General features: G+C 58.8%; 10 protein-coding genes across 10 annotated transcripts; 6 read left to right on the forward strand and 4 right to left on the reverse strand.

Annotated features, from left to right (window-relative positions):
- Positions 1-104: 104 nt before the first annotated feature.
- Positions 105-6368, forward strand: B0H18DRAFT_875860 (nucleoporin subcomplex protein binding to Pom34-domain-containing protein; the record flags this gene model as incomplete). The annotated part of the gene is made up of 4 exons (XM_048040459.1): positions 105-145; positions 195-1459; positions 1517-5793; positions 5853-6368. 4 exons carry the CDS (start codon positions 105-107, stop codon positions 6366-6368), a joined length of 6099 nt encoding a protein of 2032 aa, XP_047894183.1.
- A 358-nt stretch (positions 6369-6726) lies between these two features.
- Positions 6727-8921, reverse strand: B0H18DRAFT_1210775 (uncharacterized protein; the record flags this gene model as incomplete). Its single annotated transcript, XM_048036386.1, has 6 exons — positions 8832-8921; positions 8681-8774; positions 8578-8629; positions 8351-8525; positions 8049-8288; positions 6727-7983 (listed from the first exon to the last, which is right to left on the reverse strand). Exons 1-6 carry the CDS (start codon positions 8832-8834, stop codon positions 6727-6729), a joined length of 1821 nt encoding a protein of 606 aa, XP_047894184.1. The 5' UTR covers positions 8835-8921.
- A 338-nt stretch (positions 8922-9259) lies between these two features.
- On the forward strand, positions 9260-10594 carry B0H18DRAFT_1161902 (uncharacterized protein). Its single transcript, XM_048035816.1, has 3 exons — positions 9260-9264; positions 9314-9645; positions 9693-10594. The coding sequence occupies exons 2-3, from the start codon at positions 9397-9399 to the stop codon at positions 10230-10232; spliced, it is 789 nt and encodes a 262-aa protein (XP_047894185.1). The 5' UTR covers positions 9260-9264; positions 9314-9396; the 3' UTR covers positions 10233-10594.
- Positions 10148-10745, forward strand: B0H18DRAFT_1004211 (uncharacterized protein). The gene has a single exon (XM_048028470.1). It carries the CDS (start codon positions 10244-10246, stop codon positions 10598-10600), a length of 357 nt encoding a protein of 118 aa, XP_047894186.1. The 5' UTR covers positions 10148-10243; the 3' UTR covers positions 10601-10745.
- A 144-nt stretch (positions 10746-10889) lies between these two features.
- On the forward strand, positions 10890-12680 carry B0H18DRAFT_1161918 (peptidase M24, structural domain-containing protein; the record flags this gene model as incomplete). The annotated part of the gene is made up of 7 exons (XM_048035817.1): positions 10890-11258; positions 11389-11537; positions 11593-11692; positions 11745-11949; positions 12003-12055; positions 12107-12175; positions 12230-12680. Coding segments are annotated over 7 exons (1020 nt in total), but the record flags the coding sequence as incomplete, so codon positions are not given.
- Positions 12105-14770, reverse strand: B0H18DRAFT_1004217 (glycoside hydrolase). The gene is made up of 12 exons (XM_048028471.1): positions 14605-14770; positions 14134-14545; positions 13959-14081; positions 13806-13910; positions 13731-13747; positions 13555-13673; positions 13467-13532; positions 13062-13423; positions 12956-13035; positions 12894-12935; positions 12228-12750; positions 12105-12173 (listed from the first exon to the last, which is right to left on the reverse strand). The coding sequence occupies exons 1-11, from the start codon at positions 14731-14733 to the stop codon at positions 12520-12522; spliced, it is 1686 nt and encodes a 561-aa protein (XP_047894188.1). The 5' UTR covers positions 14734-14770; the 3' UTR covers positions 12105-12173; positions 12228-12519.
- A 705-nt stretch (positions 14771-15475) lies between these two features.
- On the reverse strand, positions 15476-17258 carry B0H18DRAFT_1118612 (glycoside hydrolase superfamily; the record flags this gene model as incomplete). Its single annotated transcript, XM_048033813.1, has 10 exons — positions 15476-15550; positions 15609-15731; positions 15787-15812; positions 15862-15991; positions 16045-16411; positions 16464-16678; positions 16730-16746; positions 16800-16904; positions 16959-17081; positions 17132-17258. 10 exons carry the CDS (start codon positions 17256-17258, stop codon positions 15476-15478), a joined length of 1308 nt encoding a protein of 435 aa, XP_047894189.1.
- Positions 17259-20110: 2852 nt separating this feature from the next.
- Positions 20111-20425, reverse strand: B0H18DRAFT_1004232 (uncharacterized protein; the record flags this gene model as incomplete). Its single annotated transcript, XM_048028472.1, has 2 exons — positions 20111-20185; positions 20327-20425. Coding segments are annotated over 2 exons (174 nt in total), but the record flags the coding sequence as incomplete, so codon positions are not given.
- Positions 20426-20502: 77 nt separating this feature from the next.
- On the forward strand, positions 20503-20835 carry B0H18DRAFT_1118613 (uncharacterized protein; the record flags this gene model as incomplete). The annotated part of the gene is made up of 1 exon (XM_048033814.1): positions 20503-20835. The coding sequence occupies one exon, from the start codon at positions 20503-20505 to the stop codon at positions 20833-20835; it is 333 nt and encodes a 110-aa protein (XP_047894191.1).
- Positions 20836-23586: 2751 nt separating this feature from the next.
- Positions 23587-25174, forward strand: B0H18DRAFT_1161959 (uncharacterized protein; the record flags this gene model as incomplete). The annotated part of the gene is made up of 4 exons (XM_048035818.1): positions 23587-24043; positions 24141-24206; positions 24347-24460; positions 24648-25174. Exons 1-4 carry the CDS (start codon positions 23854-23856, stop codon positions 25172-25174), a joined length of 897 nt encoding a protein of 298 aa, XP_047894192.1. The 5' UTR covers positions 23587-23853.
- Between the last annotated feature and the right edge of the window lie 129 nt (positions 25175-25303).

Consider the following 25303-nt stretch of genomic DNA (forward strand, 5'->3'; position numbering starts at 1 on the left):
GAACGATTAGGCGCCCACGCTGCCACCGCGAGTCGCGGTCTGTGGCGGCAAATTCGAACTGCTTGACCGCGTCTACAGCCTTGTCTCGCGTCGGTTCGTCCAGGATGTCGGGGGAGTCTTCAAAACGCTCGAACCTCATAGATGTGTGCGTGATTTTCTGCTTGAAGCCTGTGCGACGTGTCTGACCCGCGCAGAACATATGAAGAACTCCATTCCATCCTCTCGGGCTCCTCCGAGGGCAACACGCTCGACCAGATCTCGGAACACCTCAAACCGCGGATAGCCCAGCTCAGCAACGCCGTGGCGCCGTTTGGGAAGCCGTCGGACGCGTCGAGGAAAAGGGTCGAGTCGGGTTCGGTGACCCTGCGCGATGGGGTCGTCATACGCGTCGAGCCGGAGGACAAAGAATGCGTGTTCGCCATCAGCTCGCGCTTGGGCATCGACGAGGTCGACGCGCTGGTTCTGCTCCGATGCTTTCTGTATAACGAGGGCGCGCCGGAGTCCATCTCGAGAGAGAACGCCAGCTTGGCGGACGAGCTCGTGGAGGCCATCACACCCTTCTACTACATCGAGCGACTCTACGTCCTGCGTGCACTCATCCCTCTCTTCCGCGCGACTGAAAACGAAGACGACCACATCCATCCGATTGCGAACAAGTTTCTGCTGAGCATCCTTCCCGACGGAAATGCGTTCGCGGAGACGCTGCTGGACGAATACACGAAGAAGGCCAAAGCCAACCTCCCCGAGAATATCGCTGACGAGCCACGAAAAGCCGCCGCCTGGACGCGACAAAACGCGAAGGAGCAACTAGTGCTGCTGGAGGTGCTGTACTGGACAATGTGGAGTTACGCCTCGCGAAGTGGACCGCTCGTTGCGCGCATATACGAAACTGCGTACGGCACAAACCTGGGTTCGCAACAACAGAACTCGACGCTACTCCTTGATGAGGAGGGTACCCAGCTGCAGAGGGACTGCGCTGCTCTTTGGATCCTGATCACTCTGGAGGTACTAGAGCTGGAGAGAGCCGCAGAGCCAGGCGGTATACAGCTCGCCGCTCAAACAGCGGACCCGGAGATATACTGGTCGTCGCCAGAGTCGCTCAAACGAATACACGAACTTGTCGTGTCGCATGGGGACAGCCACTACGCATGCACCTTCATAGCCTGGGCCTTTGTTCTCTCGCGCCTTTCGAAAGCCGCATCAGAGACCAAGGAGCTTCCACCCTCCTATCTGCCTTTCTTTGGTTCTCTACTACCGCAGCAAGGGAAGTCGTACCTAAAGGACACGGAGCAAATACATATCCTGATGGCCAGAACATGCCTTGAGCCTGATGTTGGGCTCTTCAAGCTCATGTTCACACTGCTGACGACGTCGCCCGTTTTCGTGACAGCTACGGCGTGGCGTACTAACTCGGTCATCCTTGATCCTAATACCGTGGCATATAGGTCTGTCTTCAAAGGTATGAGCAGCGACTGTATGGTGACTGCTGTTCCATCGTACTGAAATGGCTTCTCAGGTCTAGTCATCGCGATCACGGAGCTCATTTCCGTCGAGCTGATCCCTGACTTCGAAGCTTTCGTCGAAGTCTGGATCGCGCTCTTCGGACGAAGCGAGAGTCGTTCTGTCATGTCAATTTGCCGGCAGTTTTGGCAGTCGGACTGGTCGGAAGGCATTGCGCGGCGAGCCATCCTTGACATTGCACGGTCACGTTTTCCCATACAGTTCCGTCCTCTGGTCCGACTGTTGCGTGCAATGACGGCTGCAGGCTTCTTGGATACCGACGGGCTTTCAACCACGGACTACGCTGCGGAGGGGAACCCACTCGAGGAGGACCGCGAACTCTGTACACGCCATGTGTTCTACTATCTGAACAAGCTCACCACGTACACCCAGGTCATACCGGTCAATGCGTGCACGGGCGCACATGCACTGTACGAGAGACTTCCTGAGCGGTACGGCTCCTCCTCGGTTGCGGCGGGTGTATCCTACGTCAATCTACGACCTCTCAAGCTTCCCGGGGGTTCCATTCTTCCGCCGAAGTCCACGGGTCGCTTGCTGAGTGGAGACGGAGGTGATCTAGTCGTAGTATGCTGGCAGCATGAACACTCCGGGTGGAAGCTCCTACTTGAGCTCTTGACAGACTACGTCAACCGGCGACGTCTGCACTCGGGGACCGGTGGTGCCTACCAGGACATCTCCTTCGCGCAGAAGGGAGGCCACAAACCACTTGCACTGCGGCTGGAGGACATAGGCGTGGAGATGGATCGCGAGGGGGACGAGAACATCGTGATGGACGTCTTGGACCTGATACGCAGTGTCATTCAGGACAACCCGCCTCTCGCCGAGCAGTTGCTGGAGTCATTGGAGAGTGGTAATGCAGTGGTTGCACATACCATGGTCGAGGCGCAGCCGCCAGACTTGGTCCAGCTCACCACCATGATCCTTGAGGAAGCACTCTCCCGGTCGTCAGCTCAGCCAAGGAGTACCATTCGTGCACCTCTCATCATCGCGGCTATCAGCGTGCTCTCGGCTCTCCTGGCTCTGCCGCGGTACTCGAATCGTGTGTGGCTCTACATTCGCTCAACGGCATCCCTCTTCGGGCCTGAGAAGGCGATCGGTGTGGCCTCTACGGTACTAGCCGCCGAGAGACTCACCGGTCACTACACTATGACCCTCGCCCTTCTGCATCTGGTCCAGCGACTCTTTTACGAGGCATCCGCGTCCGCGCTTTGGGTCCTCCAGCACAACCCGCGGCTGCAGCAGGTTAAGGAAGAGGTCTTGCTTCGCGCCGCCCGATTCGTTCACGCGGAGATCTGGGTCGAGCATATGGGGTGGAAGTACACTCAGCTGGGCGACCGTTTTGAGATCGGGAGGCGGGTGTCAACCTTGTACTCGGACATCCTCAAGCAGTCGTCGTCGTCGCTCAAGGATGGGCCATTTGCCGCGCTGAGCCGAGCAGTATCGGACGCGTTCATGATGAAGGCGACCACCTCCACCATTACACCTCTCGTGTCTTCTATGACGAACGCAGGTTCGGTCATAGACGCGCTTTATGCTTCGCGGCGGATAGGCGATGCGAGACGTCTGGTTACCCTCATGGAGTCCCACCTCGAGTTCACCCGCCTGCTCTTGATCTCGAAGGAGCGTGTCATGCCTTCGTCCGAACCTTCTCTGCTGGAGCAAGCCCTCTGCGCCAAGGTCGGCGGCAGCATCAACACTTTCGACGGAGGCCCATCGCGAGTGGATCCCGTAGATGCTCTCGCTGGCTACATCAAAGAACGAAGCATGAGTAACCTTGTCCGCGTGCTGTCTGTCCGTGTGCTCTTCGCGCTGTGTTCGTCGTTGTCGGCTTCACACGGCCCCCCGCCTACGATAATCGGCCATCTGTCGGACCCGGAGAGCATGGTTGCTTCCCTCGTGCGCATCACCCAACATCCATATGACGATGTCCATCTGCGAAAAGCCGTATGGAACTTCATTATCCTGGCAGTGGACAAGGAGCCTGCCCTCGCGCGTCTCTTTGTCACCGGCCACTTCCGCGTGCCCACTCCGAAGGTGTCAGCAAAGGGTAAAGAGAGGGCCCAGGACGATACTATCACAAAGGCAACGAGTGCCGTAACGGTAGCGTGCGACATGCTGCAAGGGTGGAGAGCTCTACTGGCCGTCAATCCTCAGCTTCTGGCGTCGCTACTTCGGTTCCTGGATGTAGTATGGCAACACGGTCATGAGCACAGGCCATACTTGGAATCAATACGTCAGAACACAGCTTTCTTCGAACAGCTAGCTGCGATCGTCAGCGAGGAACTTGGGCCTCCGCCTGACTATAGGACCCAGGATTACGTGGACATTGAGGGTGCACGGCGGTCAGATCTGCATGAAGCCGTGTCCATCCATTCATATCGGACTGCAGTCAAAGCTCATGCCGCGCACATCTTGGCCGAAGACATTCGTTTGGTCGCGGAGGCCCAGTTCGACGGGTCTCCTTCCAAGAAACCGTCAAGTTATACTGCCATCGAAGCCATGTTCAAATCTGAAGAGAAGTATGCGGAGCTCCTCGCAGAAGCAGCCGCTAGCGCGTACGATCCCGAGCTGCATGATGAACTCGCCGAGCGAATCAAGTCCGACTTCCCTAGTCTTGCCTTGGAATCCTTGCGGATACATGAAGCAGTCGTGGAGCGGGACTACGGGGATGCATTCGCGTTCGACACTTCGTTGCTGCAGCTACGATTGCAGGTTTTCGTGCGCGGCGATGCTATGGAAGTCATCGAGGCTCACAGGAAGCTTACATCAATCAACCTCAACCTGTCCCTTGCCCACGTCCAGACTGCACTGACGGAATCGTGGCAATACTTGTTGATGCGAGTTACTCCTTACCTCCGAGGCAACGCTACGCTTCGTCGAAACTTCCTCAGCCTCGCTGCGTCAACATCAGAGAGCATCGCCGCGGAGAAACGCTCTGGGGACATGATGTCAACTATCCACGCCGCCAGGCTGTCTCTCCTTCTGTCTTTACTCGAAGTGGTATGGTTCTCGACGTCCGACAAGCCAGAGGAGATCAAGCACTTTGTGACTTTGGTTCAGAACACGCGGGGCATCATCTTAAACGGCCCACAAACTCCTGTGAAGTCTCTGATGGGTCAATGTCCGGTTCCATTCCATAGACCTCTCCTGCAGACCGTCTACTTCTGTGCGCGCCACAGTAGGAGCCTCGCCCGGCGACCAAAGACTCTAAACGCGGAACAACGGCTATCCATCTCTGCCATGCTCGACGCAGCCCTGGTTCTTGTCATCGACAGCCTACGCATCAAGTTCGACGCTGCGTGTGCTGACCTAGATCGCGATCTCGACCAAGACTTGGAATTGCTCGTAGCGGTATTCGAACAGTGCACTCGGACGGACGTCAATGTCTCACATACGTTCTGGTTGACTCGCTGCCAGGAGACCGACGTTGTGCGGGCGAGTATGCAACTCTTCAGTCGCGTTGACTTGGTCGGCATCTCGGATCTATCTCTTCTTAGAGCCCGCAAGCAGCCGTTGTACGCGCCTCACATCTTGACGTTCCATATGGCCTTGGCGAGTATCCCTTCCGCCGCCGAGAAATTGGCTAGCGAGGGCATCTTGGCTGCGTACACCGAGAACCCACTCAGTCAAGCCATACGGATCGGAATGATTGACGTCACTATCCCTGAACTGCCTGGGGAACGCAGCCCTGCGCATCGAGCATACTGCACGATGCTGGCGATCATCGCGGGAGTCATTATGTCTCTCGGTCGACATGGTCACTTCTTCGATGCGGATGCGAGCGGGCTTGTCCAGCTTTGGGGGGATCAGATCCATCGCGCGCTGACATGGACGATAGGGGACACCCTGACGTTGCCATTGCTGGAAGAGTTGGAGCAAGTTGTGAACCTCTTCGCGGCAATCGCGCAAAACTTGTCCGCGGGCAAGGCAAGCGGCGCCGTGCAGAAGGTGCTTCGATTCTTCACCAACGACGCCCTCCTCCTGGTGCAGCAGCTCAACTACGCATTGACACATCCGAACCACCTCGCCAGCCTGTTCGAGCCGATTACGGCCGACGAGCGTAGCAAGGTCGAGGCGGAGAGTAAAACGTCGGTCAGCTCGTCAGCAGATGCGGTGGACCCCATGAGACGACCGTTCCTCACACGTCTGATGCATCGGTTGTTCTGCTTGTCGGCTTCGCTCGTGTCGACGCTATGCAGCATCAGCGGCGCAGAGGTCGTCTTGCTTGGAGAACAAGAAGATTGGCCAACGCAGGAGGCTCTCATCGTACCCGTAAGTGATGAACTCGGCAACTTGTGTATGGCACAACTTTCTGACACGCTTTCCTCCAGCACACCAAGGTGGTACTGGGAGAACCGACGTCAATGGGCACTCTGCTCGAGCTGGGAAATTGCTCTCTCGACGTGCTCAGGCAACTTGTTAATCGTCCCGCCGGACAGACGATCACCCCGCCGTCTTCATCCGAACTCGCTCTCGACGTACGGGAAAGCATACGGCCTGTGCGCCGCAACCTTGAAGCCGTCCTCCTGTACGCCGTCACGCAGCTCGCGATGTGGCTCGCCAAGCCAGAGCTCGACGCCAGTGCTAACGACATGGACGAGGACATGCGGGCGGAGACGCCACCGGGGCCTGCAGACTCGCATGCGCTGAAGGCGCGGCGGCGCTCATCGATGCCTCTCGCGGAGCGGTTACGGAGGGGTATGACGGGCGAGATGGCGGGGGACCTGTTGGGGTTACTGAACAAGGCGAAGCCAGTCATGGCGAAAAGCACGGAGGTTCTTGGGCAAGGGAACGTGGACTTGACACCGGTGTTGGTGCGGTTTGTGCAGGAGCGGATATCTTCTTGATTGTGGTTGTGTCGGTTGGTAGGCATGTAGATGTATTGTTAGGACTCCTTGTGACGACATCGCGCTGTTATTGTATGTGTAGCAAGTATGGTTTATCTCTCGCGTGCTCTATTGGTTGTCGCGTATGAATGAGAAGGCACACATGAATATTTGAACCATGACCACTTCGGGTCTTCCGAACTGAAGTACTCAACTCGCGTTTCGATCTGAGGAGAGGCCTTGGCTCCTTAAACCAATCGTATATGATGACCCTAGGGTGGTCTCAGCCCTCCTCAAAGGGGCACATAGCAATGCAGATCCAAAATACAACACAAAGCTAAGTAGAATACACTATTCAACCACCACACAAGTCCAGATCCTACCTCACCTCCTTCGGCGGGACGAACTCGGGCACCGCCCCCCACTCGAACTTCTCCGCCTTGAACGCCTCCAGCGCGTCCTTCGGCAGGATCTCGACGTAGTCCGGCGGGAGCATGTCGTCGTACTTGTCCAGCCCGGGCTGCCACCGCACCGTCACGAGCGCCATCGCGAAGTCCGGTTTGCTCGACTTGGCGTGGGCCGCCGCCGCCGCCGCGGACGTGCTCGCGTTCGTGGACACGGGTTGGGACGCGAACGTGTTGGGCTGTTGTTGCTGTTGTTGTTGAGGTGGTGTGGAGGCGAAGGCGGAGACGGGTTGGGGAGGAGGTTGTTGGGGTGTTGTCGACGCGAAGGCGGACACAGGCTGGGGCGGAGTCTGAGTCTGCGGCGCGCCGAACGCAGACTGCGGGGCGGGCGTCGCGGAGCCGAACGCGCTCATCGCTGGCCCAGCGGTGGGCGCCCCAAACGCGCCCGTCCCAGCGGCCGGCGCCCCAAACGCACCCGTCCCTGGAGCTGGCGTACCGAACGCACTCGTCGCTGTCCCTGCGGCTGGCGCCCCGAATGCACTCGTCCCTGGCCCTGATGCTGGGGTGCCGAACGCGCTCGTCACGGGTCCGCCGGCAGGTGTCCCGAACGCGGAGGTCGTTTCGGGCCGTGGCGCGAGCACACCGAAGGCGGACGGCGAGCCGAACGCTGGTGCCGCGGCGGTGTTCCCCCCGCCGAACGCTGAAGTCGAGGCTGCGGGGGCGGCGCCACCGCCCATGGAGGATTGCCCGAAGACGGAGCCGCCGCCGGTGTTGTTAGCGTTGCCGGCGAGGCCGAACGCGGAGGGTTGTTGGCCTGCAAACGCGGAAAAGGCGCCGCCCCCACTCGTACTGGGTGCGCCACTTGTTGAGGCGGATGGGTTGGCGAAGGCAGAGAAGGCCCCACCTGCAGGACCAGAACCAAACGCCCCTGATGCGGGCTTGATGATTGAGGCCTGACCGAAGCTCGACTGGCCAAAGGCTGAAGTGTTCGCCGAGCCGAATGCAGAGGCGGCGGCTGCTGGCTGGCCAAACGCGGTCGTGCCCTGGGCTGGCTGGCCGAACGCAGATGCTCCCTGGGCTGGCTGACCGAACGCAGATGCTCCCTGGGCGGGCTGGCCGAATGCCGAGGCGCCCTGGGCGGGCTGACCAAATGCTGACGCGCCTTGCGCAGGCTGACCAAACGCAGATGTGCCAGATGCGGGCTGGCCAAACGCAGAACCACCTTGCGCAGGCTGTCCAAATGCTGAAGTCCCTTGCGCTGGCTGCCCAAAGGCGGATGGCCCTTGCGCTGGCTGACCAAAGGCAGACGACCTGGGCAGGCTGCCCGAACGCCGACGTGCCCTGTGCAGCGGCCTGTCCGAACACCCCACCACTCGCGACTGCGACCCTGGCCGCTTTGGGCGAGGGAGAAAGGGCGCGCGCCAGCAGCTCCCTGCTCGTGGTTGCGCCTCGCTTGGTCGTACGTCGCCTGCATGTTGCTCGTAGCCTTCCGGACCTCTTCGTCCGCGAAAGCGAAGCTGTTCGTCTCGTCTTGTACCTATGCGTTCGTCCAGCGACGGAGTCAGCGCTCGGATGGCAGAAGACAGAGAATTCACTCACGTATAGATTGAACTTCCCCGACTGCGCTGCGAGCACTGCTTGGACACGGAGCTCCTCTGGGGAGCGCTCTGGGATTTGGATGAGCGTGGGCTGGTGTTTGGCGGGTGCGTACGACGACAGCCTCCAGGACGGGCGATCCTGCTTCAGGTCGAGATCTCGCGTAATTGATTCCAAGCTGGGGTTATGATGAGTTCATACATGAGCGAGCGAGTGTGGAAGGGGCGAACTTGAAGAGTTGTGGGGAGGGCCCGGAAGACCCGGAGCCTGCCCATACTTGGTCTGTACATTGTCTGTGAATGGGGTAGAACTATGCAGATGTCGAAGACGCACTCCCAAACCCGTTGCGCTGGGCATCGCGTGGATGTTCGTTTCTACATGAGTCTCCGAACTTGCATTGTCCGCGTAGGAAGTACTGGCAGACGACCTAAGGTGGCTTCATTATCTGGCTGTGTTCACAATGATACTGGTATGCAAAACTTGCCATTTTACCACCTCGTCAACGAGCTATCCAAGAGTGCCCACGGTGCCCTGGACCAAATGTGAGGAGTGGAAGTCGAGGTAATGGTAAATGTGGCAAACGCGCGACCGCCACCAGCCACCGACGCGCCTCCGGACAGGTTTTCGGGGACCCGCAGCGGCCCCTCGGACACTCCGGCACGCAGGGCGTGTGCGGGAATGCTCTGAGTGAGTGTCTCTCAGTCTCCATACGCAGCGACCTGCAACCTGCTCTGCCAGTCGTTCCCCCTCTAGTACTTGCTCACAGCCATTACTTTGGCCACGAACCCGCCCCTCTATCTGGATCCGCTTTGCTGCACAAATGAAAACCGAATCCGACAGCCCGGCTGCGACTACGCCTACACCCGCTCCAACACCCTCAACAGGGCCGACCTTCTCTGCGGCACAATGGGGCAACCGTAAGGATCCCGCGAACACATTCAAAATGCGAATCTGATCTCAGGGTAGAAATACCGATTGATCCGGCCCTCCAACAAACCTCGCAGCCGCAACCGCAGCCAACGTAAACCACACGCGTTCGCATCCTCCACATGCCGCTGACCTCGCGGCGTAGCAGCGGATACTACCAGTACTACAGCCAGTCGCCGTACCAATACTCCTATCCGCCTCCACAACCAGCACAGCCCACGGTGGCAGCTTCTACGGCGCAGACGCAGCCAGCCGCGTCGACCTCACGGGCACAGCCTACGACGACACAGCAGCCGGCGACGACAACGACCGAGAGCACTGACATCGCCACGCTGAATGACGCGCTCGGGAGTGCCGGAGTGGACCTGAGGGTGCGTCTCTGACAAAGGCGACCCGCCTCACCGCTGACCTCCCGCAGGCCGAAGAAGAGTCCCTGCAGCGATCCGGGCCGTACGACTCGTACGCGTCCTACCGGCCGTACGAAGACCGCGCGCGCAAGCAGCCCGCGAAGCCCAACTTCGACACGCGCCACCTCGGCGCGACGATGCGCACGGTCGGCGCGCAGCACCAGGTGCCCAAGATCCCCGAGGACGCGGTAACTACCTCGCGCTCTCGCTCCGCGCGCGCCTGCAGGACCTCATCACGGAGATGGTCGCCGCCTCCGCGCACCGCACGGACACACAGTTCGACCGGCCTGCGTCGCTCTACGAGGAGGACGGCTCGCCGATGTGGAGCGTCACCGTGCGCCGCGACGTCGCGAAGCAGCTGGCGGCGCTCGAGAAGGTCGAGCGCGAGGACGAGATGCGTGTGCGGCGCGAGCGGAAGGAGCGCGCGGAGGCCGCCGCTGCGCAGGCGTCCGCGCTCGCAGCACAGGGCGGGGCGGGCGTGGGGGCGGATGGTGCGGGCGGGGAGGAGGAGGGCCCGAAGAAGAAGAAGAAAAAGGAGGGCCCGGGCGTGACGGCGCGCAACATGTCGGAGGACGCGCGGAAGAAGATGTCGAACGCGGTCGCGAGTCAGGCGGCGGGGCTGCCCACGGGCAAGTACGCATGGATGACGCAGGCGACTGCGGCGGCCCCACCGAAGCCGAAGGCTGCGGCGACGGCGGGGGGCACAGCGGGTAGTGGGGCGACGACGCCTGCGACGACAACGGCGCCGGCAGCGTCCGCGAAGTCGGGGTCATGGGCGAGAGCGTACACGAGGACAAGTCAGACGCAGCAGAAGGAGGAGGATTCGAGAAGACCGATCACTATGAGGGATGCGCTGTTTGTGATTGAGAAGGAGAAGGGGCATGGGGGAGGCAGGGGCTCTGCGAGGGGGTGGACCTGAGCGTGTCCTCGCTCTCTGCCTCTCGTGGACACTGTATCGTTATGCTCTGCTGCTGCTCTCGTTGCCTATGTAGATGTACTCATTCAGCATTTGATGAACACTGGGGTATAACCGAATGCCACCAGAATTGATACCATTCACTGCGCTGAGTGATGAGAGGTTCGCGGCGTGGCTGAGCGGCTCTTGCTTCCTCTCCCATGTCCATTGCTTAGCAGGTATTTTCTGACCACGCACGCATCATGAGGGTTCCTTCACTCCAAGCTCTTTCGCGGACGCTATACCACTCGCCTGCGCTGACAACCAACCGCCCACATGCTGGTCCACACCTCTCCCGGACCAGGCCCCCAACAAGCAGGAACACGTTCCGTGCTTACACCTCTCAAGCCCACGCCCCCGCCCCCGCCGAAGACGAGGAGGACTACGACTTCGGGTCCTTCGACGTGATCCTGCCCGAAGAGCCCTACGTCTGGGGCGTCGGGCACATAACGCCGCGCACCGTGCCCCCGCACATCGCGCGGCCGCCCTACGCACGAGGAGAGGGCGTGCGGCTTGTTCTACAAGACAAACCGATGCAGCTGGGTGGCGAAGAGGAACACAAGCTAGGAGTGCTGCGAGGCTCGCGAGGGATGTGCTGAGGTTCGCGGGGAGTCTAGTGAAGGTGGGTGTAGTTCATGTCATGAGGGCTCTGTTCGACGCACGCGGAGGCCTGGGTGGTCCAAAAAACCACCTAGTCCGTCGTGTCTGTCGTGAAAGGCCCGCTGAGCATGGTGTATAACGGAGGGACACAGGTGGGAGTGACGACCGCCAGCATCGACGCCCAGCTGCACGACCGCATCCTCTCGCACAACGCGTACCCGTCGCCCCTGCTGTACCGCGGGTTCCCCAAGTCGTGCTGCACGAGCATCAACAACGTCGTGACGCACGGCATCCCCGACGAGTTCAGTGCGTTCTGCCGTGCTCGGGCCAGAGGCGGGTGACTGACGGACACGCAGACGGCCGCTGCAGGACGGCGACATAGTCAACATCGACATCACGGTCTACAAGGATGGCTTCCACGGAGACACCTCCCGCACGTTCCTCGTCGGCGACGTCGTGCGTGTCTGTCTGCCCCGGCATCCTAACCCTAACCTCGCGTATGTCTCAGGACGACAAGGGCCGTGAGCTCGTCAAGCTCACCGAGCACGCGCTCGAAGCTGCGATCCGCGTATGTGCCCCGGGCCGTCCCCTGAACCTCATAGGGAAGACGATACACGAGCTGTTCCGGGGGACGAAGTACTCCGTCTCGACGCAGTTTACGGGCCATGGAATCGGCAAGGACTTCCACACACCTCCGTGGATCCTTCATCACCGTGGGTGCTCCTGTCATCTCAGCTCCAGGGCCCGCTAACAGGGGTATCAACAGTGAACGACAATCCTGGGGTAATGCTGCCCGGGCACTGCTCACCATCGAGGTCAGTTCCTGACTCGACACACTACGCATGCGGCTGACTGGAACTGCCGCCTCAGCCATGCATCGTACAGGGTGCAAACCCAAGATCATGGATATTCCCAGATGGCTGGACGGCATCCACGGAGGTTCGTCTGCCGCCTGCGTCGACTTGAACATCTCTGACAGGCCGGGTTGAACAGAACTGCGCTCGGAGCGCGCAGGCTGAACATATGGTCTTGATCACTGACTCTGGTGCGGACGTACTGACGCGATAGGTGTCGACATCACTAGAGTCGTCGTGCATCATGGGTCGGACTAGACATTCCGATCGTCTGCTGGCTTTGAATACTGCGAGATCATGACTACGAACGGTCCATTCCCCGACTCACTCTCATAACCATCACCGTGGTCCATCGCTCCACCAACCCGACATAAACAACAGAAATAACACAATACGTAACATGCTTTGAACGTAACTGCTCGGTTCAGCTCAAGACAAGCCCAAGTTGGAGCGGATCGCGTCCTGCAGGACATAGTTGTAGTCCTGGAGGCCGAACAGTGAGCACGGAAGCATCTCAACCCATACACGTTGGCTGACCTGGTCGAGCGACCACGTAAAACATCCCGCCATCCCCGCGCTCTTGGCGTAGGATGCCTTGTCCCCGAGGGAGTAGGTGTCGTCGTATGTCACGACCGTCGTCCGCGCGGTGTCATAGAGGTACTGTCCAATCAACGATTAGTGACCTCTGGTAGTATCACGATGACACATGATGCGCACAGGTGTATCACTGCAGTTATCCCAGCCTGTATGCGGGGACCCGTCAGTCCAAACCGCCCTACAGCACGAACCAAGCCCACGCGCACCTTCGTATACCCATTTGCCTCACGAAGTCGCGTGCTCGACTCCTGCAGCGCGCCCACGCGACGATCTGATTGAACGCGATCTCCTGGCCCCAGTACGAGCTCAGGTCGCCCGCGTCCTGAGCCTTCGCCACGTCCCCCTCGCCTTCGGCCTCACACGAGCGTGCGCACCCTTCAAGAAGTTCGGCTGCGCACGCTCGCCCGTAGCCCCCGTCGGGATCGGACACGCTCGGGCCGTTTCCCCGCCATACCGAGCACGCGCTGGCGGTACGCGTCCAGCCCCAGCACCCCCGCTCTCGTCTGCCTTCGGCAGCTCGATGTCCGTGAGCGTCGTCGCACTGCTCTGCGAGACGTACCCGTACAGCGGGAGGCCGAGCACGAGCTGCCCCGCGGGGAAATTCGCGGAGGTCCACTGCGAGAAGGCCGCCTCGGCGCTGTACTGCGGCTCCGTGGAGTTACCGCAGAGGTTCCCAGCGGGGCGTTGGGCCCGGGGGACGTCGTGGACGCGCCGAAGACGTCGTAGTTCTGTGGGCCTGTCATAAGTGACACGGTGGTGGGGAGGGAGATGGGGCATACATGATGTTGGCGTAAGTCATTTGCTGGGCGTAAGCGGAGACGTCTGTGAGGGGGTTGCCGTCTGACCTATCCATGGGAGGTCAGTCACGGCTGCCGAGATGATCTTGTTCGGCCCAGTGCTGATCGCAGGGAGGTGAAGAACGTGAGGAGGTTGGCCGCGTCGTCTGAGGAGTATAGGTTGCCATCTCCGGTCTGGTTGGGATACTCCTGCGATGCTCAAGTCAGTATGGTGCGCGTCGGTCGCGAACCAAAGGACGCGCGCACCCAGTCGATGTCGATTCCTAGCGAGACATGCTGTTCGTGAATGAGTGGCAAATGGAGATGGCTCTGGTACGTTACCGTCAAGGTCGTACGTATTCACGGCGTCGACGCAACTCTGGACGAATGCCGCATTGTTGGACGAGTTCATCACCTGCGAGAACCAGTAGCCTCCCGACCAGCCGCCTGTCCATGCATCAGCGTCAGTTGAAACAGACGAGCATTTGCGCGTACCGATGGAGAGAACCACTTTCGTGTCGTACCCACTGTTGTGCGCGCTGCTGACCAGCGTCTGCAGCGTCGATGTGGCTCCCGAGTCCCAATTCAGCCCATTGGAGGAATTCGGCGTTGCGAAGGCTGGACAGATGTGAGTGCTCCGACAATCTTCTGACAGAACACGCAGGCATACCGAATAGCAGGATGTCGAACTTGGAAAAGTCGACGTTCTGTGGAGCGATGGTCCCAGTCGCCCAGTCCGGATAGTATCCTGCAGCTATGGGTGTGGTGCTCGCTGTTCGCTCGAGCTCCTTCATGGCGTGCAACGCGGTGTTCCTGGAGAGCGTCGAGGGAAGTGCGTCTTCGAGGTTGAAGTCTGCCGTGGTCGTAGCAGCAGACGGTGTGGTACCTAGAAAGCCGAGCAGAGCGGGGCTCGAGGCGTACGTAGGAGACCCGAGAAGCTTGGAGAGGTAGTCAGAGAGGCCCTCCTTGCGCTCAGAGATGAGCTTGTCGTCTGCCCATGCTGATGGGATGAAGGACGTGACAAGGATCCGTTTGGGTGGTAGAGTTTCTGGATCACCGAGCGTGGCATGCAACTCAATGAACTGCATATAGGATTAGCTTCTTCAGCTTCACCAAGACACCTCGCTGAACGGAAACACACCTCGGAGTAGCGTCTAGGCACTTCGGCCTGCGTACCATCCTCGTGGACGACCTCGATAATATACAGAACGTGAGGTCGTGGCGAGGATGCCGTGGTGTGTTTGACGATAGATGCGCTCGCTATGGCCATGGCTTTATACAGGTCGTGCGGAGGGCACGTCGTTCGTGCTCGTCGGGTCACTGCTACTTATATACACGACGACGGATGCTACGATGTCACTGTTAGAGTTCTGTAACGCCCGCCGAACGGAAGCTCGGAAGACGTCCTGCTGACTTGATGTGAAGCAACGGTGGGCTGGGAACCTGATCGCCAGGGCCCCACCATGGTAGAGCGCGACAACTGGAGCGATCTCTGCCGCTGCACCAGTTCCCGTCATGCAGAGTTCGCGCACCGTCCTGCATGTGACCACCCAATCGCGCTGAGTGCCCACCAGACGTGGTGTCCTCCAACTGAGGTACTGGCACCGGGGGAACAATGCACATGGGAAGCCTTTCTGTACAGCGCACGAGCCCCTGCTGGTCGACCTCTGCACAGAGACAGATAACGATACGAATCGGGATCATCGTTGCCGCGGACGCGTGCCGACTTGAACTTCTATCGGCTGGGTGTAGCCTCCTCGGTCAGTAGTGCTTCTAGACTGGTACACAGACCGCTAACTCCGCAGTGCGCACCTGAAGGAGGCCGACATTCAACTTCGCTGTATAGATAAGTGCAAGCGCCTTCTGGCGAAGCACGACCTCAGCAGCGAATAGGAACAATACTATCATAAGAACCCTCGCACATACAACCCTCGGAGACGCCATCGTGCCCGTACGTCGATACCTGCATCGACCCATGAAATGTTGGTACAGCACCAAGGAAGCCAAACCCTTCAGCGCCCCAGAAGACCGTTGGTGTTTAGACTCAAACTGGCTCTGATCGCATTTTGCAGAGTATTATCGAGGTCCTGCATATGCCAGATCCTGAGTGACCGCTCGTGTCTTGGAACACGGGTGCAGACGTACCTGGTCCAATGACCACGTAAAGACACCACCCATGCCGGAGTTTGTCGCACATTGAGTCTTGAGTGCGAGCGACGTGTGATTGTCGTAGGTGACAAGAGTCTCGCGCGACGTGTCGTATACGAACTGTCCTCGAATACATCAACGTGTTTACGCCGCGTTCGAGAGAGGAGAAACGCACTGGTGTTTCGCTGCAGTTGTCCCATCCTAGGAGAGCGGAATGATGAGCTGCTATGATGATCCGAGGGCTGCATACCTTCAGTGTATCCATTATCGGCCACGAACCTGTCGCCGAGCTGCTTCAGCACGCCATGCGAGACAAGGTCGCTGAAGGCATCTGTTGGCCCATGAACTTGCTGAGATTTCCCGACCCTGCGCCCGAGTCCCTGGCATAATCGGTCGTCTGGTTGGCAGCGGGGCCGAGCGCTCCGGCACGGACCCCATTGACGAACACGGACTGATCATCGGCAAATTTGGTGTCGAATCGCCGATTCTCGTCGACGCTGCGGGCAACGTCGCCCACAGCATACTGTCTCCCCGCCATGGCCAGCACTTTCTCTCGGTAGTATTCCTTTCCGCTGCTCGCGCCATCGGCGTCGCGGTGTTGGAGCGTCTGCTTGCTGCTCTTGCTGACGTATCCGTACAGGGGCATGCCCAGCAAGAGCTGGTTCGCAGGAAAATTCGCAGCAGTCCACTGTTTCAGCGCCGCCTGGGCGCTGGACTCTGGCTGGGAGGAGTCGCCGCAAAGATCGCCTAAAGGAGCGTTCGGTCCGGGAGTCGACGATGACCCGTACACGTCGTAATTCCTGATCGAACAAACTTCAGAATGCGTGGGGAGAAGAAGGAAGCAGGGCATACATGAGGTTGACATAGGACATCACCTTTGCGTATTCCGACACATCCGAGAGTGGGTTGCCGTCTGGGCCTTTGAAGGGCTGGTCCGTAACGGCGGCTGAGATGATTGCCTCGTTCCCAAGCTTCTTGCGAAGTGCCTGGAAGAAGCTGAGTAGGTTTGCAGCGTCCTCCGACGAGTGCCCTTGGCCGTTGCCCGCGCCGGCGTCATTGGGATATTCCTGATACGATTGACGTGAGAGCAAGGTCGAGGAGACGATTAGCGTACTGACCCAGTCGACGTCTACACCTGATGATTTCTTCGATGGGTATTTTCATGCATGATGTAGTAGGAGGACGTACCGTCGAGGTTGTATGTCTTGACAGCGCTCACGACTGCGTCTACGAAGCTGTCTCTGTTGCTCGACTTCATGGCATCGGAGTAATGGTCACAGCCACCCCAACCGCCTGAAGCAAATGTCTGATGAGTATATCCCAGGGAAACTTTGGCGAGAGCAATACCGATTGACAGGACAACCTTGGTGTCATGACCACCATTGCGGGCCGCACTAACCAGGGAATTCAACGTGGAAGCAGACCCATCATCAAGGCTAACACCATATGCAGAGCTGGGCGTTGCGAACGCTGTAAAGGCTCAGCTGAGAATCCAAGGTGTAGACAACTGCAATGCGCACCGAAAAACAAGACATCGTACATGGAGAAGTTGAGCTTCGACGGAGGCACGGTATCGGCCACCCAGGAGGGGTAGTAGGCCCCATATATGGGCTTCGAACCGTTGGTAGTGGGATCCTGGACTGCCATCCTCGGCGGCGACGAAATTCAGAAGGAAAATAGTACAGAAAGAAGAAAATAAGCGTCAAGAGACGAGCAGGCGAAGCAAACGGGGAGACGCTCTTGACCCGCGCCTTTTATCATGGAGAGTACACGAAAGCACTGGCCCGGATTAGACAGCAGGATCAGACAGCCTGGGGCCTGTGCAGATAGCAATGCGAGTGCTCTCTCGCTCTGCTCCGCCATGCAGGGGGCAGGGGTGAAACGTGCAGACGAGCTCGGAGACACGGGCATTGCGAGCGTCTCTCCGGTCGTAATCTGAGAGCGCCGACCTCGATCTTGGAGGCTTGATGTTAGAAATGTTCCAGCGCATAACGCTACCGATTGGGCTTGTAGTATATACTACTGGGCGCCCGCGAGCGTAACTGCGTCCAAGTTATCGCCGCTCAAGCCAACCTGCGCGGGCTCCCTGTTGACGAGTGCGTTAGCACCGCTCGGGGTGGTAAGATTCGAGACCGACTCGGATGGTTTGTGATTCACTCACCATCCGCGGAGCGTCCCTCTGGTCCGAATCGGAGCCCCATGTACTAGTAGCTGCCAAGCATGCGCCCACACAAGGCAAAAGACACGCTCCGACAGCGGGTGCACGCGCTGCCGTAACAGACAGAGCTGTCGTGAGCAAAAGCCTATCAGACTTGAAAGCTTGATGGTTAGCTACTCGACGTCCTCAAGGTCGCAGACACAGATATCAGTGCACTCCAGTTCGAAGTCTAACGCAGTTTCGGTCTACGTCGGGCATGTGCCGGGTCGGTACAGCCACTCGGTGGCAGCGTCTCAGCCGGTCATGCCCAGTATGGAAACGCCGAGCTAGTAGTGTTTCTGTGGAACGCTCCGAGTCCTGGACAGTCGCCATGCACCCTTTGGAGAACAAGCCGTCCGCTGGGGTGGACTGTCCACGGTGGACTCCCGTGGACTCCACGAAGCACGTGACGTACAAACAAAGGCGATAAGATTACTACCGTTTACGGCGCAAGGCTGGAGGATCGCCGCAGTGTGTTACACTGTGTACACCCGTAAGTACTACACAGTCAGTGTTCTTCCCTCTATCTCTCGTAACCCTTGCGTACCTGTCGCGGATGTCCAGGACACACAGGCGAGCCTGTCCGGGAGAGATGGGCGTTCACATCGACCCGCTGCACGCCTCAAGACCGCGCCATATGTGACACGGCTGCAACGACTTCTAGCAATGTGCCCAGGGCATTGCTGGGGACTTACGGAGGATGGTTGTTCGGGGGAGGGGGGGAGAGATGGTCGCGGCCAACAGGGCCAGAAAACCAGGTGAGTTTTCTGCTTGTCACCTCGTCCTCATAGGCGACCCTGGCAAGCAAATGCCCACCAAGGACGATCGGACGGAGATGAATGCGACGAAGACGGCCCCAGCGCGCGCGTTCCCAGCGAGCACGAGCGCGGCGAAGACGACCCAGATGTGCGCGCGCAAGCGACACACGCCCACCCGCCTGGCCACCTGCCAGCCCTCACGGCCGTAACAGACCCACGAGGTCAGTGAGCGCCTCGCGTCCTCTGCACGCTGGCGGACGTCGATCCGCCTCTGCCATGCAGGCGTTCGCCCTGTGCCCGTTATGCACGAAGTCGGCGCCCGCCGTGCACAAATACACCCACAAGCCTTGCCTGTCGCGCCGACAACGGCTCTCAGTGCGCACGAGCGCTCCGGGCGCATCTCTGGCAGCCTGCCATGCGATCGCTTGTGGTGCACATGCACGACGGGCAGCATCCACTGCTGCCCGTCCTGGCCCATTACTGCCTGCCCGTCTGCCCGCCCGCACATGCGCCTGTGCACCTGCGCCTACGCTCGCCCATGCACTCGCCTGCGCTTGCACCCACCTGCGTGCGCTTGCCCGCCCCACCTACCCACTCGTCCACCTGTTCGCCCAGCACCCGCGCACCTGTCCGGCACATCCGTCCGCCCGCCCGCTGTGAGCCTACCGCCTGCCCTCGCTGTTAGCAGATTTGCGGATCATCGCTCACACCATAGCATACTGATTTGGGATCAATGTCACTTAGACTACCTTCTACTTCGTTATGATATCTACTTGTACACGATGACGCGAAATGCTTAGTTGCCCTTGTGCAGCTTGATGCGCTTTACTGCATATTCTGTCGAGAGCTAAGTACCCTGAGACGCATAAGTCAGTTAAGATGGATGCGAAGCCACAGAAAGCCGCCGCTCTTCCGCCAACGCACTTCCTGAATTTTATGAACAGGGGAATGAGCACAAATGATCATGAACCGCTACCCGCCGCGACATACAATAGTAAGCTGCCAGCACTTACTTGGTACGATTGGTCTACTTACTTCAGAAGTATTGCGATCAGTGGCAACGATAATGGTGCAGTAATAACAGGTTACAATTGGCCAGTAGACTATATAATATAATATGGATCTTATCAGCTCGTTATCGGTGTCACTGTTTGGCAAGTCCAGCTCCACGGAGTCCACGTGGACAAGTCCACCCCAGCGGGCCCATTACTTTGACCCTTTGTAAGGTCGGCCGGAAGGCCACGGTTCGAATACGGACGCGGTTCGGCCTCCGGACCATGCCCGAGGCCCGAGCGCCGTCCACCTCCTTGCGTCGTTTCAAAGTACATAGTTACAGTACTGTCCTCCAAGTACTGTTCGAACGTGCAGCGCTCAATTTCTCACTCTGGCATGTACATACACTCGCTGCGCTCTTCGACCTAGCCGCATCCTCTAAGTTTGGAAGCACGCTTGATCCTGTGCGGGCCGTCGAATCGCTCGCGGCGTTGCCTCATGCCAATCTGCCACTGCCACTCTCTCCCTCTCTTGCCGTGGGCACCACCACCTCAATATTCATCCACGACGGCCTGGCTCGGGCTCGGGTGTGTAAGAGCACCACCACGAGCGCAACAACAATGGCACTGTGAAGCGCATCGAAGGCCCGAGACGGAACGATGGGCACGCAGGGTAAGTGCCCAGCATGCGGCGTACGCGACCGACGAGCGCGTGAGCAACAGACGCGAAGGTGAGTACCATTGCACACGAGCAAGCTGGCTAAGAACGGGCGTGGGGTATGGTTGGTAGGGCCGGGGCACGCAGTACACACGCCGGCCGTGAGCGCGCAGGGCATAAGCCCAGCACACAAACACGGCCGACGACCGGACTGCGGTTGCATCAGCGAAGGAATCGGACGGATGGGAGAATGTGGGCAGGCGCAGGGCGCAGTCGCCGTCGCGCCATGAAGCGCAATGCGCACGCCGACCGCGAGCGCACCGGGCGAATGCCCAGCACGCAGACACCGCCGACGAACGCGCGCAGAGCGAGTGGGCAGGCGGGCGAGCAGGCGTGGACGGGCAATCGGATGGGCAAGCGAGTGGATGGGTGGGAGAGCGCGCAGGCGACAGCGCACACATCAACCGCGAGCGCGATGGGCGAACACTCACTGGACGCAGGCACGGCTGACAAACGCGTGCACAGAGGCGTGCGAGCGGGCACACAAGCGGGCCACGACACGTACAGCGAGAACGAAGGTGAATGCTCGGCGAGCATGCAGGGCAAAGTCTCAACGTAAAGCGCAGCCGACGATCGGACCATGGGCCCAGACGCAGCTACGAGCGGGGAGGGCCGACAGACGGCGGGCCCGGACGGGAGCGAGTCGGCAAGGAAGGGTGAATGGCTGGCAGAGACGGGTGATGACGAGGGGATGAGATGAGCCTTGAGGACGAGCAAGGACGAGCGAATGTCAGGTACGACGCGCGGCAACACCGAGGATGCAAGCACAACGCGGACGAGTCGGAGTCGGAGAGTGACCACTCGGAGGCCATGGGCATAGATGCACTGCACGTCTGAATAACTTCCAGGCTCTGCTGTCAATTCATGGGTTATAGGGACACTATGATCCCCCAGACTACTACGAACATCGTTCACTGGCTGTCACAAACAGCACGAATTACTGGATGCCTCATTTGTCCACGCGACACAGGATTGTATTCGAAATGGTATGTGCATCGTCCGAACTGCCTCTAATGATAATTACAAGTAATACTGACAGTGACTCGGTGCGACCATACAGCAGAGGGAACAGCCAATTTACCCATACACTCTGCCAAACGAATTCCACGCAGGCTCGAGCTCATCAATGGCACGCGCTTTGTGGCTGACAGAGTCTGTCGGTAAATGGTACCTACGCACACTACTGGGCATGGTGTGTATGTCTACTAACTTCTAAGTTGCGTATTTGATCGCGAGAGGGGATGGGGTAAGCGGATCCCAGAGCAATGCATGTCGACTCGGACTCCGGCGATGACCAGAAGACTTCCTGCAAGTCATTCAATATTGAATCTGCTTGCGCAAGCTGTACGTATTGGTATGTTGCGGGCTGATATCAGGCCACGAAGCCGACTCCTGGAGGGAGGCGGCTGAGTGACCTCCTGGGTTAGCATTGCTACCAAATGATTTGGACCGGATAGTCACATTGGAGTTGTATACAAAACGAATAAGACATGTGGGCGCACATCGAACTTCCGTAGCGTGGCACGGGCTTCGGCTGGTTGTAACCACGTACGAAAACAGTGGGCTAAGATCTTTATTAGCTCTATGATCTATTACGGCTACGTTCGAACTTGATGGGCGCTTATTCCCCGTTTGCGCCACCGTACTCAGTGACGATTTTCGACTTTCTTGCAAGGCCACTCGATGCCTCAAAATATCATCTCAATAGGTCTTGCAGTTGTAGCGAGTCCCTCCGGATCACGGTGATGAGCCCTTAGCTCACCTACCCACCGAAAACGCCATTTACGGTCGATACAACAGTACACTAAGTCCGTATGGTCGACGCGCTATCCGTCCGTTCGAGGAAACCGCCCGATGTTCGAAGCTCAAGCGTCCATGTTCGGAACCCTTAGCGGCGAAGTCAAACGGTTTAGAAGAGTCACTACATTGGTAGGACTACGGGCAAGTACACGGCTAGGTCAAACTACCTAGTGACGGCCTCGGCAACTCTCGTATCTATGTCCTCGACCTCCGCACCCATGACCACCACCCCTACCCCTACGAACAGACGGACCGGCGTCGAAGCTACGGTCAGTGTTGACGCGCTCGAGCAGGCTTTCGAGCAACCCGACGAGGGTGCCGTGCGTGCGGCGCTGGTCGACTGCGATGTTGTGAATCGCTCGACCCATGGACTCGAGGTTGTCGGGCAGCTGGCGAAAGTCGGACAGGACCAACGACTCGCGCTGATACTGCGGGTTCGCAAGGGGACGACGCTCGGCCTGGTTGACTTGTTCGAGCAGCACCAAGGTCTCGGACCAGGCGATCGTAGGGTAGGGCGAACCTAGGATATCTCCCTGGTTGCCATCGCGGTGGAAGACCTCGTCGAGGTAACGCATCAACTCGTCGATCTCGGGGAACGACCTAGGAGCAGGAAGCGTATCGTTCGCCAGCAGGATGGCCCGACTGCGGGACTCGAACAAGAATCGCTGTTCGAAGGTCGGTGCGATGGTTCGAAGGACAGTCAAAGTTCGGAGGCATGTACGATCATCCAACGGACTCCGTGGGCCCAAGCCAGCCACTCTCCGGGACTGTTGGCATCGTATCGCGGCTCGACAAGTCCCTCGGTCTTGAGGACCTCTAGGAGGCGATAGTAGCGGGCAGCATACACTTCGGAAGTTGGGTCGAGGTGCGGCATGTTCGTGTAAGTCAGGCGAACTTCTGCGGCTGTCTCATATCTTCGAGGACTGTCACCGGCTCCGGTTATGACCTTCGCCGTTCGGGAACGGTCGCCCGTTATGCGGAACCTGCGGAAGGCCGAGTTGGATTCTCTCATGTGTTAGTAGGTCCGGGTCGAGCATTGTGACATTCTCCGATTGGCTGCTTTCCTTATCACTTTCATTCATCATGTCTTGTATTTCTCTTGGCTCGCTTGGCCTTCGGACCGTATTTTCCTGTATATACTCTGGGACTTGTTCCCTTCGAATCTCAGAGACCCCCTTACCCTCTCAATCTCACCTCGCACCGGCGAGGTTCGTCAGCCAGTCAGTACGTTCGAAAGCCAGCAAGTTCGCCAGTCAGCCAGTACGTTCGAAGCCAGTCAGTCAGTCAGTCAGTTTGCCAGTACGTTCGCCAGCTCGTAGTTGCCCCGAGAGGCTCTACACTTCTCCTCCTGCCGTCGCTCGCCTTCCTTGTCACCGTTCGTTCGACACGCCTGTCGAAGTCCTCCCTCCTACCTTCGAGGCTTAGCCCTCGTCTTCGAACAGTCTTCGACATCTTCGAAGCTCTCCCACGTTGTTCGGAGTCTTGTCCGTCCTCCTCCTTCTTACCTACATCAGGAAAATCCAGATTCCGCAATTTGGAATAAAATGTGTCAAATTGTTGCTAACACGTCTCATGAGTACTCACCGAACTCTGCGAGCTAATTCTGTGATAATAATGTCTACTGGATACAGTATTAGTACATTTATGATCCTATTAGATGCAGCGACCAGGTTGTTCCCTAATTGTTGCTAAAGTGGTGCATCATACAACACACACAATGCTTGTTACTGTTTAATTCAACAATGATTCTATTGATGGGTGGTATTACTGAATACAAATGCTGTATACTACGGTTACTGTGTCCTGTGCCTACAGTAGTGGGCTCGCTCGCGTACATCTGCGGCGGCGCCAGGGCAGAGCATGGATCTATCAGCGGGTGTCCCAGGCTCGAACCGCAGCCATACCCGCCCTGGGTACTGACCCGTGCGAATGGGTACAGGTTATGAGCGGGTCACAGCGGGACCGCGGTGAGTACACGGGTCCACGGGTAAGTGGGCGCGTCGAGCCGCCGACCTACAGCATGCTGCGGCACGTACCAATCCTGTACGATGCCAGACAGCATAGGTATGGTCTTGGAAGAGATATCCTGCCCCGGCCAAGCTGCATGCGCGACCGGAACGTACCCTGATGGTGCGTTGCCCTAGAAGCGCGGGTTCCACTGCTTGCCCACCCACTTACCATTCAGCCCCTTTGCACGGCTCCTCGACAATCAACGCGCGTTCGCGCAGACTTTGCCTTCCCCCTGTCGAATCTCCAACCCACTTGATCAGCACGCACCTTCCTCGCAGCTACCCGTGCAAAGTGCGATCTTCACCTCGCTGGGCCAGTGGATCCGCAAGCCACGCTACGCGCGGCAATGTCTGGTCTGACAAGGCAGGACATCGGTCAGTGAACGGACGTACCAATGCACAAAGTTAACATAGCGTCGAACCGTACTGCGCCACGCAAAACACCCGGTCCATCCCACGCTCGTCGGGCGCAAAGAGGAGTGACGGCTTGGACTCGGGAGTGTGTAGGGGTGCCGCAGCCGCGTCGAACGAAGACTCCTGCCCCCGCGGGCATACTGAACAGACGGGCATGTGGGAGGAAGGACGCGTGGCGGAGTTGACTCGTCGCAGAGCAAAGCGAGACTTGGGGGCGTGTCCATCTCCGGTTCCGAGTTGGCTACTCGGACGCGTGGCAGTTCCGCACCGCCTGGGATTCGTCTTGCAGGCCACCCGTGCGGAGAGCCATGGTGGTCGTCGAGTGATCGAGACGTGGGGATGGCGACAGGGGCGCGAGCGTGGACGCAGACGTGCGGAAGAGGAAAGAGGCGTGTCGCGAGGAAGTGGGGGAGATGTTTGGACGAAAGAGGCGTGGACGAGGGAACGCGTGGCGAGGATGAAGACGTGTCTGACAAGGGAGGGGACGCGTTACACAAGGAAGGGGGAGATGAGCGAGCGGTGATGGTACTCACCGAAGTCGAGTCGACTCCTGTTTCCTGTCTCCGAGCCTTCGAGCCTTTAGATGCGCATCGCACGAGCCCGAGTTGGCCTGGCCGAGTTGCATGCCCCAGAGACACGCAACTTGGAAAAGACGCAGTCGAGCTCGCAGTATAGATCTCCAAGGGAGATAAAGCAAGAGTCTTGAGGCCTGAGGCCTGAGGTGCGGTCGGGCAGGCGTCGTGGCTGGTAGTAGTTAGAACTTAGCACAAGACGAGTCGCGCATGCGGCGCTAGTGCGAGCCAC

Source organism: Fomitopsis serialis (assembly GCF_022376445.1).
Source record: "Fomitopsis serialis strain Sig1Antser10 chromosome Unknown B0H18scaffold_28, whole genome shotgun sequence".
Classification (NCBI taxonomy): Eukaryota; Fungi; Basidiomycota; class Agaricomycetes; order Polyporales; family Fomitopsidaceae; genus Fomitopsis; species Fomitopsis serialis.